The 17,482-nt window shown below is 45.1% G+C and overlaps 1 protein-coding gene across 13 annotated transcripts in view; it reads left to right on the top strand.

Annotated features, from left to right (window-relative positions):
* The window catches only part of LOC131679280 (disintegrin and metalloproteinase domain-containing protein 33), a 1,109,813-nt gene that overhangs the window by 729,860 nt on the left and 362,471 nt on the right, over positions 1-17,482 (top strand). For all 13 annotated transcript variants that reach the window (XM_058960010.1, XM_058959995.1, XM_058960002.1 and 10 more), the window contains exon 6: positions 16,018-16,097. In XM_058960010.1, coding sequence (XP_058815993.1) covers positions 16,018-16,097 — 80 coding nt within the window. The remainder of the gene's footprint in view (positions 1-16,017; positions 16,098-17,482) is intronic.

Genomic DNA, 17,482 nt, shown 5'->3' with positions numbered 1-17,482 from the left:
ATCAAATATGTTAAAAAGCTATAACACACTTTCCTCGCGCATGTTTTCCGATTTCTACCTTCGCCCCGAATTACCGCACCGCACACCTACCTCACGGCAATTGTTAATAGAAAATTCGGTATCCCGCGTGACCAACGGAAACCACCGGAGGAAAGCTATGCATCAAAGTTCCGAAAATTATTTGATCAATATCGGGCAAATTCGCCGCAACGACCACTGCATTTATGCAGCGATGGAGCGTTCCTTCTGGACCCGGCTAATCTGGTTATTCATAATACTAGTCCAGGAATATTCGTCGGGAATGCATAATTCAAATACAACATTTATCACGAAATTGGAACATAATGCGTGTTGTATGTGTGGACAGGGGCAGGTAGGTAGCCGGGATTTAGCCTGCAAAAGATATCAGCCGAATTAAGTCGAATAAAAACGATGTTTCGGGCGAGGGGTTCGCCGGTAGCTTTTTGACAAATCATTTATTACTTTTTCTGACATTGTAGAAATCTGTACCAATTAAAAGGAAAAATATTGATTTATTCATCAAAAGCAAGGAACAGCTTTAATATAACATATAATCTATTTCAACTCGGTCCGACCGGAATAGAAAAGAAACACGGATGGGCGTCACACTTTTTGACTGAAACCGAATTATAATTCCGATTTATTTCAACCAGAATCTCAATTTAAAAACAACAACCAATACCGGATAAACTCCACCCTAAGCCCGCCTGGTGAAACTCAATCGAATTTCAGAAGGCGGTGTCCAGTTAGTTTATTTACAGTTGATCGAGTTCTGAATTAGATTCGCAATATTTCGTTCTAAATACGAGTAGGAACGATCCGGCAGCCTGACTGAATTAACTGACATTTCGGACCCCTCGTTTCAACCTTCGTGAAATTTATAGCCAAATGATTGTTTGTACTGTTCAATTTGGTTGTTCCGTGCGCTGGAACTGGCCAGTTCATTTGTTCGGCCATGGGAATTTGAAGAACCAGGACAGACAGATAGACGAGAGGAGGGGCGCTTCGATTGTCGGAAAATTGTTGATCTTGAATTTATTGGTATGGGGCCTGATTGTACCTCAGCCTAAAATTAAATAGTTTAGCTGATTAATGAAGTGTGTTATCGATGGCACGCTGAGCCTCACAGCATCATCATACAGCACCGAGCTAATTTCAGGTCCCGTTTCGATAATGAAATGCGGATGCAAATGCAAGTTTACGCTTCAGAATGCACCACGGTAGCAGGAACCTGCCTGGTGAGTATGAGATTGGATTTTAAATAAAATTTTCCGGTTCAACTAGTGCACTGGCCGATTCTGGCCATCCGGGTCCGGGTTTCACGGTTTAACTAGACACCGTGACTCGGGTATTATCCGCAGCAACATATGCTGTCACGAGCACAGGTCTGTTAAGGGCATTAAATTTCTAAAATTTGTTTTGTCGGATTAGGAAAATGAAAATCAGATATTATCTTATTACATGGGATTGGAGGATTGCGATATTCCAGCAGCAGTTTGTGAAATGAAATTAACGTTTTGGCTCGCACTCATCCGCTGTATCGAACAGGCACGATCGTTTTCACCCTCACCTATGTGATTCGGTTTCCGGAATGTGCGTACTCAAATCTAGAACAAATTAATTCGAAACTGATTTCGAATTCGATCAACCGGAAGTTCGATAGAAATAGATTCCTGCTGTATGCTGTACTACAGTAGCTTAGCAAAGGGGGATTCGTTGGTCTAAACCCATCACTATAATAAATTCTTATATTCAACAATAAAAAAATATTTTTATTGTTAAATAAAGAAAAGACTCTCAAAAGACATCCAAGATAGGTGCTTCGAACTACTTTTCGCGATGGCTGAAATCTTATTTGACTGGAAAGAATCTCCATCTCCATATGAAGTTTGAGTTCAGTACTGCGTCGTGTTTCACAAACTCATCTGCAGTGTAACCAGGTAGCATCCTCGGTCCACTATTATTTGTATTGTACTTCAACGATATAATGCTGCTGCTTGAACTAGGGTCTAGATTCGTCTATGCCCTTTATCTGAAGCTATAGGTTATTGTGCGAAGTATTGCAGATTGCATTCAATCACTACTGGATCGGTTTGGTGATTAGTGTGGATGGAATAAGCTTACCGTTCGTGTCCGCCATGTCTTATTACCGTCTAAGCCATCAGGTAATTTTCGGTTACATAGTTAATGGTGTGGTTCTGCAAAGAACTGATCGGTTCAGCACTTTGGATGTGTTACTTTATCATCAACTTGCGTTTACAACGCACCGAACAGATGTGATAGCAAAAGCAAACTAATAACAATTCGGTTAAGGGGGTCTACTCATCAGCCAGCTTCAAAAAAAAATTTCTCTGCTGCAATCGTTAGAATTGTTTTCAGAGTATATTCTTGAAAAGTTTCAGAGTATAGCTTATTAACATCTCATGCCTATAAGTTTCCTTTAATTTGATTTTTTGCTTCTAATTTTATTGTGCGCAGACTCCGTTAGGTTTACATCACTTGAGGCCGTTGTTTCGCGTCAGCGCAAACTCCGCGTTTAGAAATCAAAACTTCCGCTCGGTATACGCCACCGGTATACCTCCAGAGGTTCGGCCTCAGCCACCTGGTTAATATTATAGTACCGGTTTTCGCCCGGCCTATTTCCGCGAGTATTAAATCCCGTGTGTCGTCGGAAGTGCAAAGGCTACCCGTTTTTAGCAAAAAATTGAAATCGATTTTTTCCTATAGATACCAAGAGCTTAGACTCCGAAGAAGCGCTGAGCGCCAACACGCCCTACCAAACTTTTCGAATTGTGAACAACCGTCCTTCTACAGGCCATCGGTGATGGCAGTGTGCCGACGAATCACAAACATCTTCCAACCCAATGAGAGATGCCCCATCCCGATCAGGGGAACAACGGCCCTCCTTAAAGTTGCACGTTGCTTGAGTACGTATACCCAGGGGGCATCAGACCCTACTATTGCGAACTATTGTGTCAGACTGTGAGTTCAATGCCCGACTGACCCCAGCCCGTTCACGATTTTGAAATCGGTACAGGGTCACCAGAATGTGATCCGACAACGGTGGTTTCGGACACGATGTGGAGCAAAAGAGCCCGGTATGTTTTATGAATGACCCCAAAAAGGCGAATTACGCTCTGCTGTGCATGAACGAGTTAATCGACGGTCAAAAGGCTGACCCCACGCTCAACATGACCCAGCGTGTGATCTACGACGTCGACACATGGCCAATGACGAACTTCTTAAGAAGCTAAGAGGTCAAGGAGTTGTATCGGTCCGGAGGATCAGCAAATTATTCAACGAGGTCACCCCCCCCCCCTCCCCTAGCGATGATATCGTTCCATGGTACAGTCCTTCCCGAATATATCTTTCTCGGCCTGTTACGCACCAATGTCCGGCCTTACAACCCGTCCCTTATGATATGCTGCCGCTGCGGCAAATTCAGGCATGGTACTAGGGTTTGCTCCAACCAGAAAACTTGCCCAAACTGCAGTCAGAACCACCAATCAGACCAAGACTACCCATGTACCAATGGCCCGAAATACATAATCTGCAATGGTGAGCACCCAACTAAATAAAAAGTGCCCCATATATATGGAAGAAGAACCATCATTAAATTGAAAGTCTTTGAAAACCTTTCATTTCCTGAAGCAAGTGGGCTAATCGCACAAAACCGCAAAGGACCCAGCTACGCCGAACAGATTCGAGACCGCATGGACTGCACTATCGCCAAACTAAAAGAAGAAATTACAAGTCTAAAGGCAGAAAAGGTTTGAAAAATCACCTGACGGAGGCCGTCCGCTAACTCAATATTTCCAAACATAGAGGTAACGAACGGAACGAGCATAACTAATGAGCACACTAGAGTGAAGGGAGAGCAGGAAGACGCCAACAAAACCCTGTACGGGCATCGTGACTCAGCGAGACCCCAGATTACGTGACGAACACAACCAGTAAAAAAAACCGTAACCGAGAAAGCGATAGAGAAAAATCTAGGAGCCCTATAAAAACACTACAGATCCAACTCCACCAAAAACACAAAGGATAACCCGATCGAGCTCCCGTAACAACTGCCCTTCACTAGTCGGAACTTGGAACATCTCGGGCACCGAAGCACCGCAAAACCCCGTGCCCCAAGTGTCCCTCGATATTTCCGAAAAACTCTGAACCAACAACAGGATGTTAATGGAGATAACAACAAAGCATAAGCATAAGCATAAGAGATCGCCCGTAGTTGCTACTCCGTTATTGACCAAAAACCAAATTAGGTTGCAAAATGTTCATTAGAACAACATGCTTGGGAATAACATGATGAGCCACATTGTACAATCTATTCTGATCCCTGCATGCTGATCAATACCGACGCCGGCTACGTCCGAATGCAGATCTTCTGGGAAAGGAAGGAATGTTAGTCCGATACATGTTGTACTAGAGACCGAGGAATCCTCTGCATCTCCACACGTATCACGGGAAGGGGAGAGTTGTTAGTAAATATGCCAATAGCGTTATCATATAATAATTGCTCTGGGCAGCCGGCTGCCGAGAATTTGGGAAATTTATCATTTGTTGTATTAATACGATTAGCAAAATGAGCAACTTGAACTCCGGATAGCCGGCTATAAGGAGCACTGCTTATATTTTTTAATAAGATGTTAATGAAGATAACAACAAAGATAAAAAAATTCGATTGTAATAAAAAAACGAAAGCCAACCTGAGTCGACCTCCACCGGGTAAGTTCCGGATACACCCGTTGCACCCAATAGAAACCCCACAGAGAAGTATAAATAATACCACAATTAGTATTCTTGTTACCGATTCAAACACGCACCACGGACCAATCAAATAGGACACCAGAAAATTCACCAACTGAGACACAAAACGACGGGAATCACGACCGCCTCCACCACTCCGTACCATATCGGACCCCAGCAGGCGATCGTATCGCCTAATCTCTAAAACAACACCTGAAGCAAGTAATCAGATCAGCAACGACGAGAACCGGCTCAATGCTTCCGATACCCCCGCACTCATCGGGACACCGGGAAGAATTTTCAGCCTGGATGACTACAAGCACCAACAACAACGAAACCTTAGTCCACTTCGAGGTTGCTCTTGGCACCCGGTACTATTTAAACCATCCAACAAAAGTGCCACACCAACCAAGCCATCTGTCATCATCACAAACCATGACGCCTACTTTCCCGTGCCGGCCCTGACCGGGGACGTCCAGCCTTGTAGCGATGCACCACCGGTGGTTGCTAGAGCGGGAGCCCTGGCCTCTCCCCGGGTAAGGTCGTCACATGTTACATTAAGTCTGGAATCATCTGTTACTCGTGTATCTTCCATAAACATTCACAACATCGCCGTCGGAGGTTTTTGGTATCTCTACTCTACTACACCGAAGATAAAAGCAACAATACTGGCCATCCAGTGGGACACAAATGGCTTGCGAGGATGCCTGGGTGGCCTGGAAAGGATCATTGCCCAGACGCAGTTCATTTGCTTGGCGCTGCAGGAGACGCACACCAGGCGAACCCAGCGTGATAATTAGGAAACCGGCATTCGTGGGTAGCAACGTTAGATTTGCAGACATGTCTGTATTTTACAGACTTTTGATGGTCTCCTATAGACGTAGCCAGACATCTACAGACTTTTAAAAGCGAAATAGTTAGAAAAATTGCACTAGAAAAACAATGAAGCCGTGGTTCTCAACGATGGCAGTTCGACTTTTCTCCGTGAACAGACGGAATCTGTCATCGATGTCTCTATCCGCTCGGGGCACTAGCAGGATCTTGTGGGTGGACTGTCCTTGCTGAACCATGGAACGGTGACCAGTTCCCAATTCAGTTTGCGTACTATCAGACACCACCATAAACAATCCACCGAAGACGGTGAATGTAGGATCGCTACGAGGAAACCGTCGATGATCTAATAGATCGGGACGGGTCATACACCCTGGACGAACTCACCGGCATCTTAAATAGGGTTTCATTCCAAGGGCAAGTGGGAACCCTCTGCGACAGTAGGTGCACTGGTGGTGCCATCCGGGCCCGTCGAACTGCGCTGCGGACACTGAAGAAGACTTCTGTGGACGACCCATACCGAAACAAGCAAGCTGATGACTTCAGAAAGGCCAGAAATGAGGCCAGGAAAGCGATAAAAGAGGCAAAACACACCAGTTGGACCAGATTTTTTGAAGCTATATCTCCAGACTCCTCGTCTTCAGAGCTCAAGCGCAGAGTTAACGCTCTAAGCGGAAAGCGGCGGCACAGTGGCTACGTTATTACCGTTAACGGGAGCACGAAGATCGATCCCATGACCATCGGTAACGAACTAAGCAACTAGGCAATTCGCATCCCTGTTTGCAGACACCGCACTCCCAGCTACGTTTTAGATCAAGTATACAACCATCAAGGCCAACACCGACAGTCTAAGCGGGGATGCGCTGGTAGCTGTTCTATCACGCGCGTGCGACGCCACTATGCCGAGAAAAACACTGCCAAGAAACGGTAGATGCCCGGTATACTGGTGGAGTGCCGAGATTGCAGCTCTACGGTCAGCCTGTCTCAGAGCTAGACGTAGGATGCAAAGAGCTCGCACCCAGGATGCAAGAGAGAACCGCCGTGAAGTGTTTCGAGCTGCGAAATTGGCCCTTAACAAGGCTATTAAGAGCAGCAAGAGAGCGTGTTTCGACAACCTGTGTGAGAGTGCCAACGCGAATCCGTGGGGTGACGCCTACCGGATTGTGATGGCCAAGACCCCACCCCCAGAACGGTCTCCGGACCGGTTGGCAACGATTATCGAAGTACTCTTCCCGTCTCGAGCCACAAGCCCCTGGCCACCTGCACTACGAGACAGTGCGGGCACGGTCGAAATGGTGGCTCCAGTGACGAATGAAGAACTACTCGCAGTGGCTAAATCCCTAGCAATGAACAAAGCTCCAGGGCCGGATGGAGTTCCAAACAACGCTCTCAAGGCAGCGATCATAGCGAACCCGAACATGTTCAGGCTAGCTATGCAGAGATGCCTTGACGAGTGCCGTTTCCCCGATAGATGGAAAAGGCAGAAACTGGTGCTGTTGCCGAAGCCCGGGAAGCCGCCAGGCGACCCATCGGCGTACAGACCAATCTGTCTGATAGACACGACTGGCAAACTGCTTGAGAGGATCATCCTCAACAGGCTCACCCCGTACGCGGAAGGTACGGACGGTCTGTCAAGCAACCAGTTTGGCTTTCGGAAGGGTAAGTCCACAGTGGACGCTCTCAACTCAGTGATAAATACTGCCGAGATAGCGATCCAACGAAAAAGGCGAGGTATTCGATACTGTGCGTTAGTGACACTTGACGTGAAGAACGCATTTAACAGCGCAAGCTGGGATGCCATCGCGCTCTCGTTACACCGGCTTAGCCTACCGGTGGGTCTGTACCGGATCCTGGAAAGTTACTTCCAAAACCGCGTACTGATATACGAGACCGATGCCGGTCAGAAAAGGGTTCCGATTACCGCCGGAGTCCCGCAGGGCTCGATCCTAGTCCCGGTGCTATGGAACCTCATGTATGACAGGGTTCTGAGACTGAAGTTCCCTCCTGGGGTCAAGATTGCTTTGCCAACGACGTAACCTTGGAGGTCTACGGGGAGTCAATCACTGAGGTAGAACTAACCGCAGAACACGCGATCCACACGGTGGAGGAATGAATGAGCGCGAGAGGCCGGGAGCTCGCTCATCATAAGACGGAGGTAGTTATCGTCAACAACCGCAAGTCGGCACAACATGCAGTTATCCATGTGGGAGAAGTCGCGATCACTTCACAGCAAAGTCTGAAGTCTCTCGGAGTTATTATAGACGACAAGCTGACCTTCGGCAGCCACTATACGTGCAAGAGAGCGTCGACTGCTGTTGCGGCACTATCGAGAATGATGTCCAACAGCTCAAAGGTGTGCGCCAGTAGACGTAGGTTACTGGCAGGCGTTGCCGTATCTATCCTCAGGTACGGCGGCCCGTCATGGTCAAGAGCACTGAGGGTAACCAGTTACCTACAGAAACTGGAGAGCACCTACCGCGTGATGTGCCTCAGAGTGATATCTGCCTACCGCACGGTATCACACGATGCATCCTGCGTGATAGCGAGCATGATGCCAGTCGGGCTGGTCATTCGGGAAGATGAGGAGTGCTTTGAGCTACGTGGAAATAGGGGAGTCCGCGAGCGCACCAGGGTGACCTCGGTCGCCAGGTGGCAGCGTGAGTGGGACAACTCCTCGAAAGGTAAGTGGACCCACCGGCTGATACCTAGCATATCGAGCTGGGTGGCAAGACCCCATGGGGAAGTTCACTTCCACCTGACACAATTCCTGTCAGGCCATGGCTGTTTCCGTCAGTACCTCCACAGATTCGGGCACGCGGAGGTCCCAGTCTGCCCGGACTGCCCAGGTGTAGATGAAACTGCCGAACACATACTGTTCGTATGTCATCGGTTCGACGTCGAAAGAAGAGCAATGCTCGACGTCTGTGGCTGGGACACAACCCCTGATACCCTTATTCAGCGGATGTGTCAATCGGTAGAGAAGTGGAACGCAGTCTCGGCTGCTACCATCCAGATTGCCAGTAGGCTACAGGTAATCTGGCGAACCGAGCAACAGACGACGGGCACGGCTAACTAGTGATTGGTTAGCTGGAGCAAAAAAAGGCCAAGCGCAAAAAAGGGAGTGAATAGTCTGTTCATGCCCAGGCAGGTTTGGCGCAGCGAATGGCAACCGCGTAAGGGGTAAACCCAGCCACCCCGAAGCAAGACAGAAGAGTGAGTGTATAGCCGTATAAGTGGACTGCCTCATGCCAAGACGGGAGGGACGTAGCGTAGTATGTTGGAACTTAGCTATCGATGCCTCATGGCGTGGCAGAGGAGTGAAAGGGTGAGCATCCAAGTCAGTCTCACACGGCATGTTAAGGGTGAGCACAAAAGTTAGCCACACATGGTATGGTAGAGGCTAGCACAAAAGTCAGCCTAGCAAGGAATGAAAAAGGTGAGCACACAAGTCAGCCTCGCATGGTATGTCAGAAGTGGGGCCTAAGAAAAATGTCCCACATGGGATGCCAGGGGGAGTGACAAAGGTACAATAGAGTGGCACGATTGAGAGTGAATCAGGTGATAGGGTGAGCACCCAAGTCAGCCTCACATGGTATGGGTGGGGCGAGCACAAAAGTAAGCCTAGCAAGGAACGAGTAAGGTGAGCACACAAGTCAGCCTCGCATGGAACGTAAAAGGTGAGCACAAACCTCATGTGGGAGTGTTTGAGAGTGAATCAAAGTGCGATTGAGAGAGCACCCAAGTAAGCCTCATACAGGCTGTATAAACGCGTGAGTGAGAGTGAATGAGTACATTTAGTACAGCCATTCCCCCAGAAGTAATACCGAGAGGTAGTTCCTGGGAGGAATGATGGCGGAGCCCAATGGAGTTTAGTCGGTATTAATGGCAGCGTCACCATTCGAGCCCGACACGCCCCCAGTGCACCCCGTGTGGTAGATTGGACCCTACCAATAGCACGTGTACTGGGCTAGGACATAAAGGTCTTCTCCATTGTAAAAAAAAATACAACCATCAAGTATACACGGCAAGTGTGCCGGATTGAATGATGTTGATTTTTTTTTTTGTAGGAACGAACCACTGCGACCAGTATTTAGATCTATTGTGGTAATGACGTTGGTTACCCTTTATTTCGATGCCACCCCCAAGCCAAGCGGGCAATTTTGGACAGTATCAACCGAATTTGGAGCGGTAAACCGATGCCTGCTTCATGGAAGGAAGCCCTAGTTATCCCTATTCCAAATGTCAGGGAAATTAAACGCGAGATTATTTCCGCCGAATCAGTTTATGCACCTGCTTTGCCAAAATTATGGAGCGAATGGTCAACAGACGGTAGATGGAACTAGTGTAGGAGCGCAAACTCATACACTCATACAACAGTTCGTGTTCCGACGTGAGGTAGGAACCGGTGCTTACCTTGCCAGCTTCGGAGAGGTGGTACGCCAGTCCGTAACTAACGACCTGCGTGCCGACATTGCAATACTCAACGTTGCGAAGATATAGAATACCGTGTGGCGTCACGGAGTACTGTAATAGCTGGCCAACTAGGGGATCACCGGGCACACGAGCCGCTTCCTAAGCGACTACCTGTCCAACCGTACATTCCGTGTAGAAATTTGGGATGCCCAATCCAACGCCTATCCGGAAGATAGCGGCGTCCCCCAGAGATCCGTTCTCGCCGTTACACTGTTTTTGGTGGTAATGAACTCTATTCGCCAGCTTGAGGGTAGGGATATATGTTTTCGCATACCTCAGCGACATTGTGTTGGTCGCTATAGAAAGGACAAACGGACGAAGCCGCGGTAAGCCTATAGCCGCCGTAAGTGCGGTGAGCTGATGGGCGGTATAAGCAGGTATAACATGGCACCCACTAAAATCGGGGTTACACACTGTTGCAACACAAACCATATTGCAACAAGGAGGCCGATCCTGCTGAACGAAGCGGTCGTTCCTACCGTAAGAAACCGAAGATCCTTGGGATAACTGTGGACCATCGGCACACTTCCGACGGATCGAAACCGATAGCCGGAACTGGTTGTGACTAACTAAAACAATTAGCTCCCGACACAAGCACTGCAATCGTCGCACTGCGTTGAATATCAGCTAGACGCGTTCACAGCAAGATATTCCACAGCTGACGTCCTGAAATATGGAAGAGCAAATTTTTAAGCCCCCAATACTACGGAACAATTCGCTCTGCCTCTGGTCTGCTACTCAGTACGCCTGCTGAGGCGGCCCGCATGAAATCAATCCTGGATTCTCCCCCTTTGTTGGACAACTGGACTCACCATCGCTAGAAGAACATTGGGATTTTTAAAACGTACAGCAGGAGAGAACTGTTTTCTGCTGCATACAGCTAACGAGATCCATCGGAAATACACAGACACGGTGGCAGATCCACCGATTGTCCGCTTACACCGAGTTCATTACCGGATCTGGCACGCCCGCGGTCGTGGACAGAAGTCTGTCTACAGAACTGAGAGCTGCTGCTGCTGCTGCTGGGGAAGCCAGAGCCAAATACAACAGACACCAGATAGAACCGAAAGACGGCTTCAACACTAGCGAGTGATATCGGAATTGAAGTAAGCGGAATAGGGGAAGAGCTCTCTGAGGCGTCAGCTATCGTACTTGCCATGGTCCAGAAACCGGAAGAGACACCCGTCGTTACGTTGTCGGATTCTCTGGCAGTCATTTCCGTCCTTGCGTCGGAAAAATCTCGCCTTTCCTTCATCCAGGCTATCGAGGTCGAGTATGACCCCTCTCACAACAATTTGTTGGGTTCCCGGTCACTGCAACATCGACGGCAACGAAAGGGTTGACCGCTTGGCGGCCAAAGGAAGGCACGCTCGACGCGACGTCTCACCACGCTTGTTCCAGCCTCAGATATTTTAAGCAAGTTGAAGTCAAGGATAGCTGAAACTTTCATGTTTCATTGACGCAGTAATACCGGACACCTGCAGCGCATCAAAGGCTTACTCTACCGCTGGACAGCTCGGACCGCTGGAAGGAAACAACGAGTACTGTTGCGGCTCAGAGTTAGGCATACGAAAGCCTCCCATGCCTACATGTGTTACATGCGGAGCTAGAGCTATGCTGAAAAATATGTTAGTGAACTGTCCAGAGTTCGGCGACCTCCGTAAATCTACTGCACTCCATCAGATATCCTCGCCAACGACTTCGCTCGGAAGGAAGCAAACACTCGTTTAATGTCTAATGAATGTTGGAAAAATCTCGGACAAATGTCAAAATGATTAATGACGGATCAAAGTCGGACCAATTCATAGTGGTCCAGAATGCAAATTTGTCAGGAATTTTGAAATTTTCCTGAAACCAAACTACTTAGCCTTAATATGTCTTTGGAAAAGTTTTCGTAGTTTGTGACCCCCTTTCTTTTTGTAAAAACAAAACAGTTAGGATTACAGACACTTTATACACAGACTAGCGAAGTGTCAAAAATTGCAGCCAAACGAGCATGAGGGGTTTGAGAGGGGAAGTGCAAGAGGAAACCTATCCAAAGCTTATGGGAGCTTCCGTGATGCCAGTTTACATTCATGGTTGCTAGTTTAACTGTTTCTCTCTCCGCTAGTCTGTTATATAAAGTGTCTGTAGTAAGGGTGGTTCTAATTTTACAAAGATCAAAAATTAAACTTTTTAATAATTCTAGATAGAACCATACGACCTTCAGTGAAGTTGTAGAATAATAAGTTTTAGAAAAGTTTGCTGAAGACATGTAAGCTCTACCTTTTCATTTCAGAACAAATAGAAAATCAAAGGTTAAGGTGTTTCTTAGTTTTTCTTAGAAAAAAAAAACGGTTTTATTCAAATAACTTTTGTGGTATTGATTTGAAACTACAGTAGTCTTCAGGCAACTTGAAGATTGTTTTAAGGCGGATAATTAATTTCATGGCAATACATATCTAACTATTATCGTTGAAAAGTTGTAGGCCTTTTTTGCCAAAAATAGAGTGTTTGGAATACCAAAGACCAAAGTTGGGACCAAAGATAATTCTTTTTCAACCACATATAAGGTCATGATTTGAGTTATACATAATTGAACAAAAATAGTGCGATATTTTTCTTTTAAATTTGATCTTTTGAATTATAGGAGCTAGAATTTTGATGTATTGAAGGAAATTTTTGTCTTCAAAAACACTGAAAAACATCTAAAGGATATGTTAGGAAAAATGAAAACTGCAAAAGTTATATTAAAAACTTGGTTTTGCATAGAATGACCCTTGGTACTATTTTTAAATTACTTACACAGTGGACAATATAAAAGATATATAGCTTCGTTTTCATGATAAAATTTTTCACTTTACAAGACTTCTGATATTTTAAACAGTGCGTAAGGTGGTTCTTAATTAATTAAAATCAGAAAATTAACCTTTTAATGGTTCGAAAAGGGTTTCACAGTTTCCCAAATATTCAGGTCAATTTGCATTTTGCTTCTGGTACTTTACAGCAAAATGTTCTGGCACTTAGATTGGGTAGATTTTAGCTCTTTGCCATCACATCTTACTTTAAAACGTGGAATATATTAGCGCATTTCCCCAAAATTTAACGCGGCCTTTCCCGATTGAAAGGAACGGCCGCGCTCCGTGAAACACCGCGCCTAGCCCATCTGTCATAACATCGCGATTTTGCATAACGAAGGGCTGAAAGAAAACACATGTGGGTCCAAAAACAGCCTTGCAACGTGTTGTGCAGGTTGATTATACCAGGTACAAGTGGTGCCATATTCACCACGTTCAGTATAATTTAAATGTTCTGTTTAGATTACAGAAGTTATAAAATTGGTTAAATGAGTTAAACTAATCAATCAAATTCTGAGCTTGAGCTTGTGCGACCGCCCCTGGCTGCCATTCCGTTATCGGTCTGGACTAGCTGAAGTTTCACAGAGAATAAGTAGATAATTATGCTTGGGAATAACGAAACATCTTTCAATGTGCAACTCCTGGCAATCCTAAAGTATTGATCAATACCGGCGCCGGCCAGGCCCGAACGTAGATCGCGGAAGGAAAGGGAAGGAATGGTTAGTCCGATACTTGTTTTTGCTAGAGGCCGTATATACTACTACGCACTCCACAAGTATCCCGGGAGGAGGATATTTTTATTAGTAAGAGTATAGAAATTGGACCACTTCTTCTTTACCGACGCCAGAGGGGTGACTTCACTATCTGGACTAGATATCGATCCACCAAACTCATAGACCGGGGACCAACGGCTTTACTTCCCTTCCGAAGGAAGACGTGACCACAGTTTTTTTCACCTCAGAAAAATCTCAATGACCTCGGCTGGAATTGAACCCAGGCAAATTGGAATGAGTGGCGGTCACGCTTACCACTCAACCACCGGTGCCGTCTTAAACTAATCAATCAAATTCTGTTTTAAAAACTGTCCTTGCGTTCATACCAAAATGGGAGGCATACTACTACCGTTACATTACTTAATTTCAAGCGCAAATAGCAAATACAAATGCTAGTTATACCAAAAACTTACTGGCAACCTTACAGCGACATACAGGAAGCAGTTGGTGCGGCGTGTACGTTTCAGTGAATCTTTCATTACTGATTCGCCCATAAAGGTTGGCGACAGATTTATGCAAATCCAGCATGTGCGACATTTTGTTCGTAAACTACTGCAAATTTTGAGGTTAACAGTGAGACAATTGCGTTGGTCGACATTTTTATGTTTGTTTATGCAAATATAAATGCATGAATTTAGTTTAAAAATTTCCGAATGGATCTTATATAAACCTTTAAAATTTATACCATCTTCGGAGTTGGGGATTTCATAAATTATGCCGGCATATCCCCCTACTAAATCACATTTAAAAAAAAGAATATATTCAAACAGCTTAAATAAAACATTGCCAATTCCAAACCAAACTTTTTCCCAACTTCTTACACGTAATATCCGCCTTTGACAGTCCAAAGGTGAACCCTTGTCTAGCTGAGGGTCGATCTGCCTTCCGGGAAAATGAAATGAGACATTATTCAATTTATGCCATGATTTACTGAACGAAGGCAACCGAGCGAGCCTTTCATCGTCAAAAGAGCAAAAAAAAGAAACGGACACTCCGGATCGATTTCTCCTTATATACCCTAAATTAAACCCCAAGACGCTCCGAGCAGGCTCAAAGTAAAAGGATTGACTTGAAGGAAAAGATGCCGGCAGGCCTCATCACGCGGTCCGAAGTGTCATTTTTTCCCTTTCCACTGCTCGCTTGGATGCCAGTTAGCAGCGTCAGTGTAAGACAGGGGGTATTACATAGGTTCAAATTTGTCACTGCGCCGGTTGAGTTGAGAAAACTACTACCCCTCTGCCGCTACCATTTGCCGCTGATGGCTTCGGTACGATTCGTAGCAATACGTAGGAATTAATTTTCAGCCGAAATGCAACGATGAATTTTGCTGCTCAGGAAGTGTAACTTTGGCGAATCGAACTTGACGCCCGGGTCGTAGTATAGAGACACTACAGCCGAAAATCACGTACGATTCGCATTAGAGCTCGGAACATCGTAGTAGAGGGCTGTTGCTGCCGGGCGTCGTCGTCGTCGTTGTCAGTAACTGTGGACGGAACGTGCTAAATTTTTGCCCTCAACGAACCGGGTTGCACGGATGGGCCTGCAGCCGGGAGCTGTTAGCTAACGAGCGAGAGTAAAATTCGGAACGAAAAGTTTTGCCAAAGTTTGATTCATTTCGGCATGTCAAATGTTGTGGGGGGGGGGACTGTAGAGTTGCAAATTACTGGGCTTTTCAGTTTTCCAGCTGCACAGCTTCTAGTTCATGCAAGTGGGAGGATTGTGTGAGTTATGGGCTTTAAATACGGATCACGTACCGATTTGAGGTTGAAGAGCAGGACATGGTTGCTAATTAGATTCTCGGGTGTTGAGGGAAGATGTTGACACGGGTGAGAGGTTACGTTCCAATTGCCAAATGGCAAGTAATCGAAATCTAACTAGGGCATGTTTCTTGTTGTGTAACGACGTGTAGAAAAAATTTCTTCTGGAGCCATGAGTGAAGAATGAATAACACGATCAGTTCATCAGTCAGGTCTGAAACCGAGACCAGAGAAGCTGACAGTTCCTTTAAGTGTCATACAAAGCTTCTCGGCAAGCTCTGGCTAAATTAAAAGCTGTTTTATAACCTAAAATAATATTTTCTGCCTTTTTAGCAAGAGTCAAATGTGCGAAATGTACTCAGGCAATCTGAACGATTTCTCTCAAACTAGGTATTATATTCCAAAAGCACCCTCTGGTAGCCTTGCAGCTTGTAATCCAACCGACTAAGGATGAATACTCCTTCAACATGCCGTTTCAGAAGCACACTACAATCTGTCTGCCTATATAACTTATCAAGCTCACAACATTTTAAAAAATCATGCTAATTGCCCTTTTCTTTTTTCTCTTTTCAGACGGGGAAACATTTTCACCGGACATCACTTTTGATAAAAGCTTTTAATCATAAATTTCGGTTAGATTTGGAATTAAATACGTGAGTACCCTTATTATTTACTATATCTCGGCGTAATTAGTTGTTCAGTATTTCATGAAGAAACCTTTCCGATTTTATTTCATCCAACCTCTACTAGTTATAGGTCTCTGGAAAAATAATTAACTTAATCGATAGAAAAACTATCAAAGAATATACCAACCAAACTTCAACAGCCCTTTTAATGCAGTTTCGAAAATTCGGATCGGAAATCATCGAATCCTTCGAGCTTCACTATTTCCTCGAATTATCAATGCACCGTTCATTGTTTGAAGGGCTGAAGTTAATCGGATCCACAAACAAAAGCACCTACGCGCTTCCCAAAATACCTGTTCCGAATGTTTGAAGGATCCAAGAGAGACTGTATCATTGAACAAAGAAAGGAATTCTTCCCTTCTTTGTTCAATGATACAGTCACTCTTGGATCCTTCAAACATCGTTGTATTGAAGAAAGTCGTTTTCTAGCACACTTTGTAAAGTTGTTGGTTCCAACACAGCATCACGGAATATATTTACTTATTCTGACCATCGGTAACAAACTGATTTTTCGAAGCTGCTAATCTTTTCAAAATCATAACTTCATTTTTTAAATCATTCTATTCTACATTAGAAATAACTATCACGTGACTCAGCATATCAAATCTGCAAAACTAGTGCTATTGATCGGGAACCGAAATGTTGCACCGGATGTTGATTTTCGCGATAAGCTTTGCTAAACAAACGTGCACAGCATTGTATGTAGCAACTTGTTCTTTGGTAGCGCACGTAAACGAAAATTGAAAAAGCTTGAATTATTATCCCAACGCAGCCAAGTTTGTGCTTCATTCACTATGTATGTAACGAGAAACCGGTTGAAACTTGCCGCGAACAGTTCTAGTTCGTCTTTTTATTTTTTCTCAAGGAAAATCAAACCCCGCTTCCTTTCTTTGCGCTATTTCAGCAGCAGCGGCAGCAGCAAATAACGATGGTTTGGAACAAATAATAATATAGAATTCTCGTTCAGCAGTTTCAATGGTATAGGAAAAAGTTTTCAAATTCAAAAGTGAAAAAATTCATTACCCTCATGCCAACTGTGATGTGCTGAGAGTAGTCTTCGGCAGTGCGCAAAGTAGTCCTTCTTGCTTTCTTCCTGTGCCCGATCAAACGTTTATAACAAAATATGGTTAAACCTATGTCTCCCTGAGATTCTTGTTTTATTTACTGCTATATCAACAGCTAATGAGACAAGATAACTATAACTATAACAGAATTCGTTATGAGAATTACAATTTGTTATAAGTTTGTTATTTTCTTTTGATCGGGTTAGTCCACATTTGACCGATCGCGTTTCCTTGATGCGATTTTAAGCGACGATCCCATAGTTTGAATTCGTTCGTTTGTTCAGTGCT

This window comes from Topomyia yanbarensis, chromosome 1 (assembly GCF_030247195.1).
Source record: "Topomyia yanbarensis strain Yona2022 chromosome 1, ASM3024719v1, whole genome shotgun sequence".
Lineage (NCBI taxonomy): Eukaryota > Metazoa > Arthropoda > Insecta > Diptera > Culicidae > Topomyia > Topomyia yanbarensis.
Note: the sequence above shows the minus strand (reverse complement) of the source record. Positions and strands in the feature narration are given on the sequence as shown.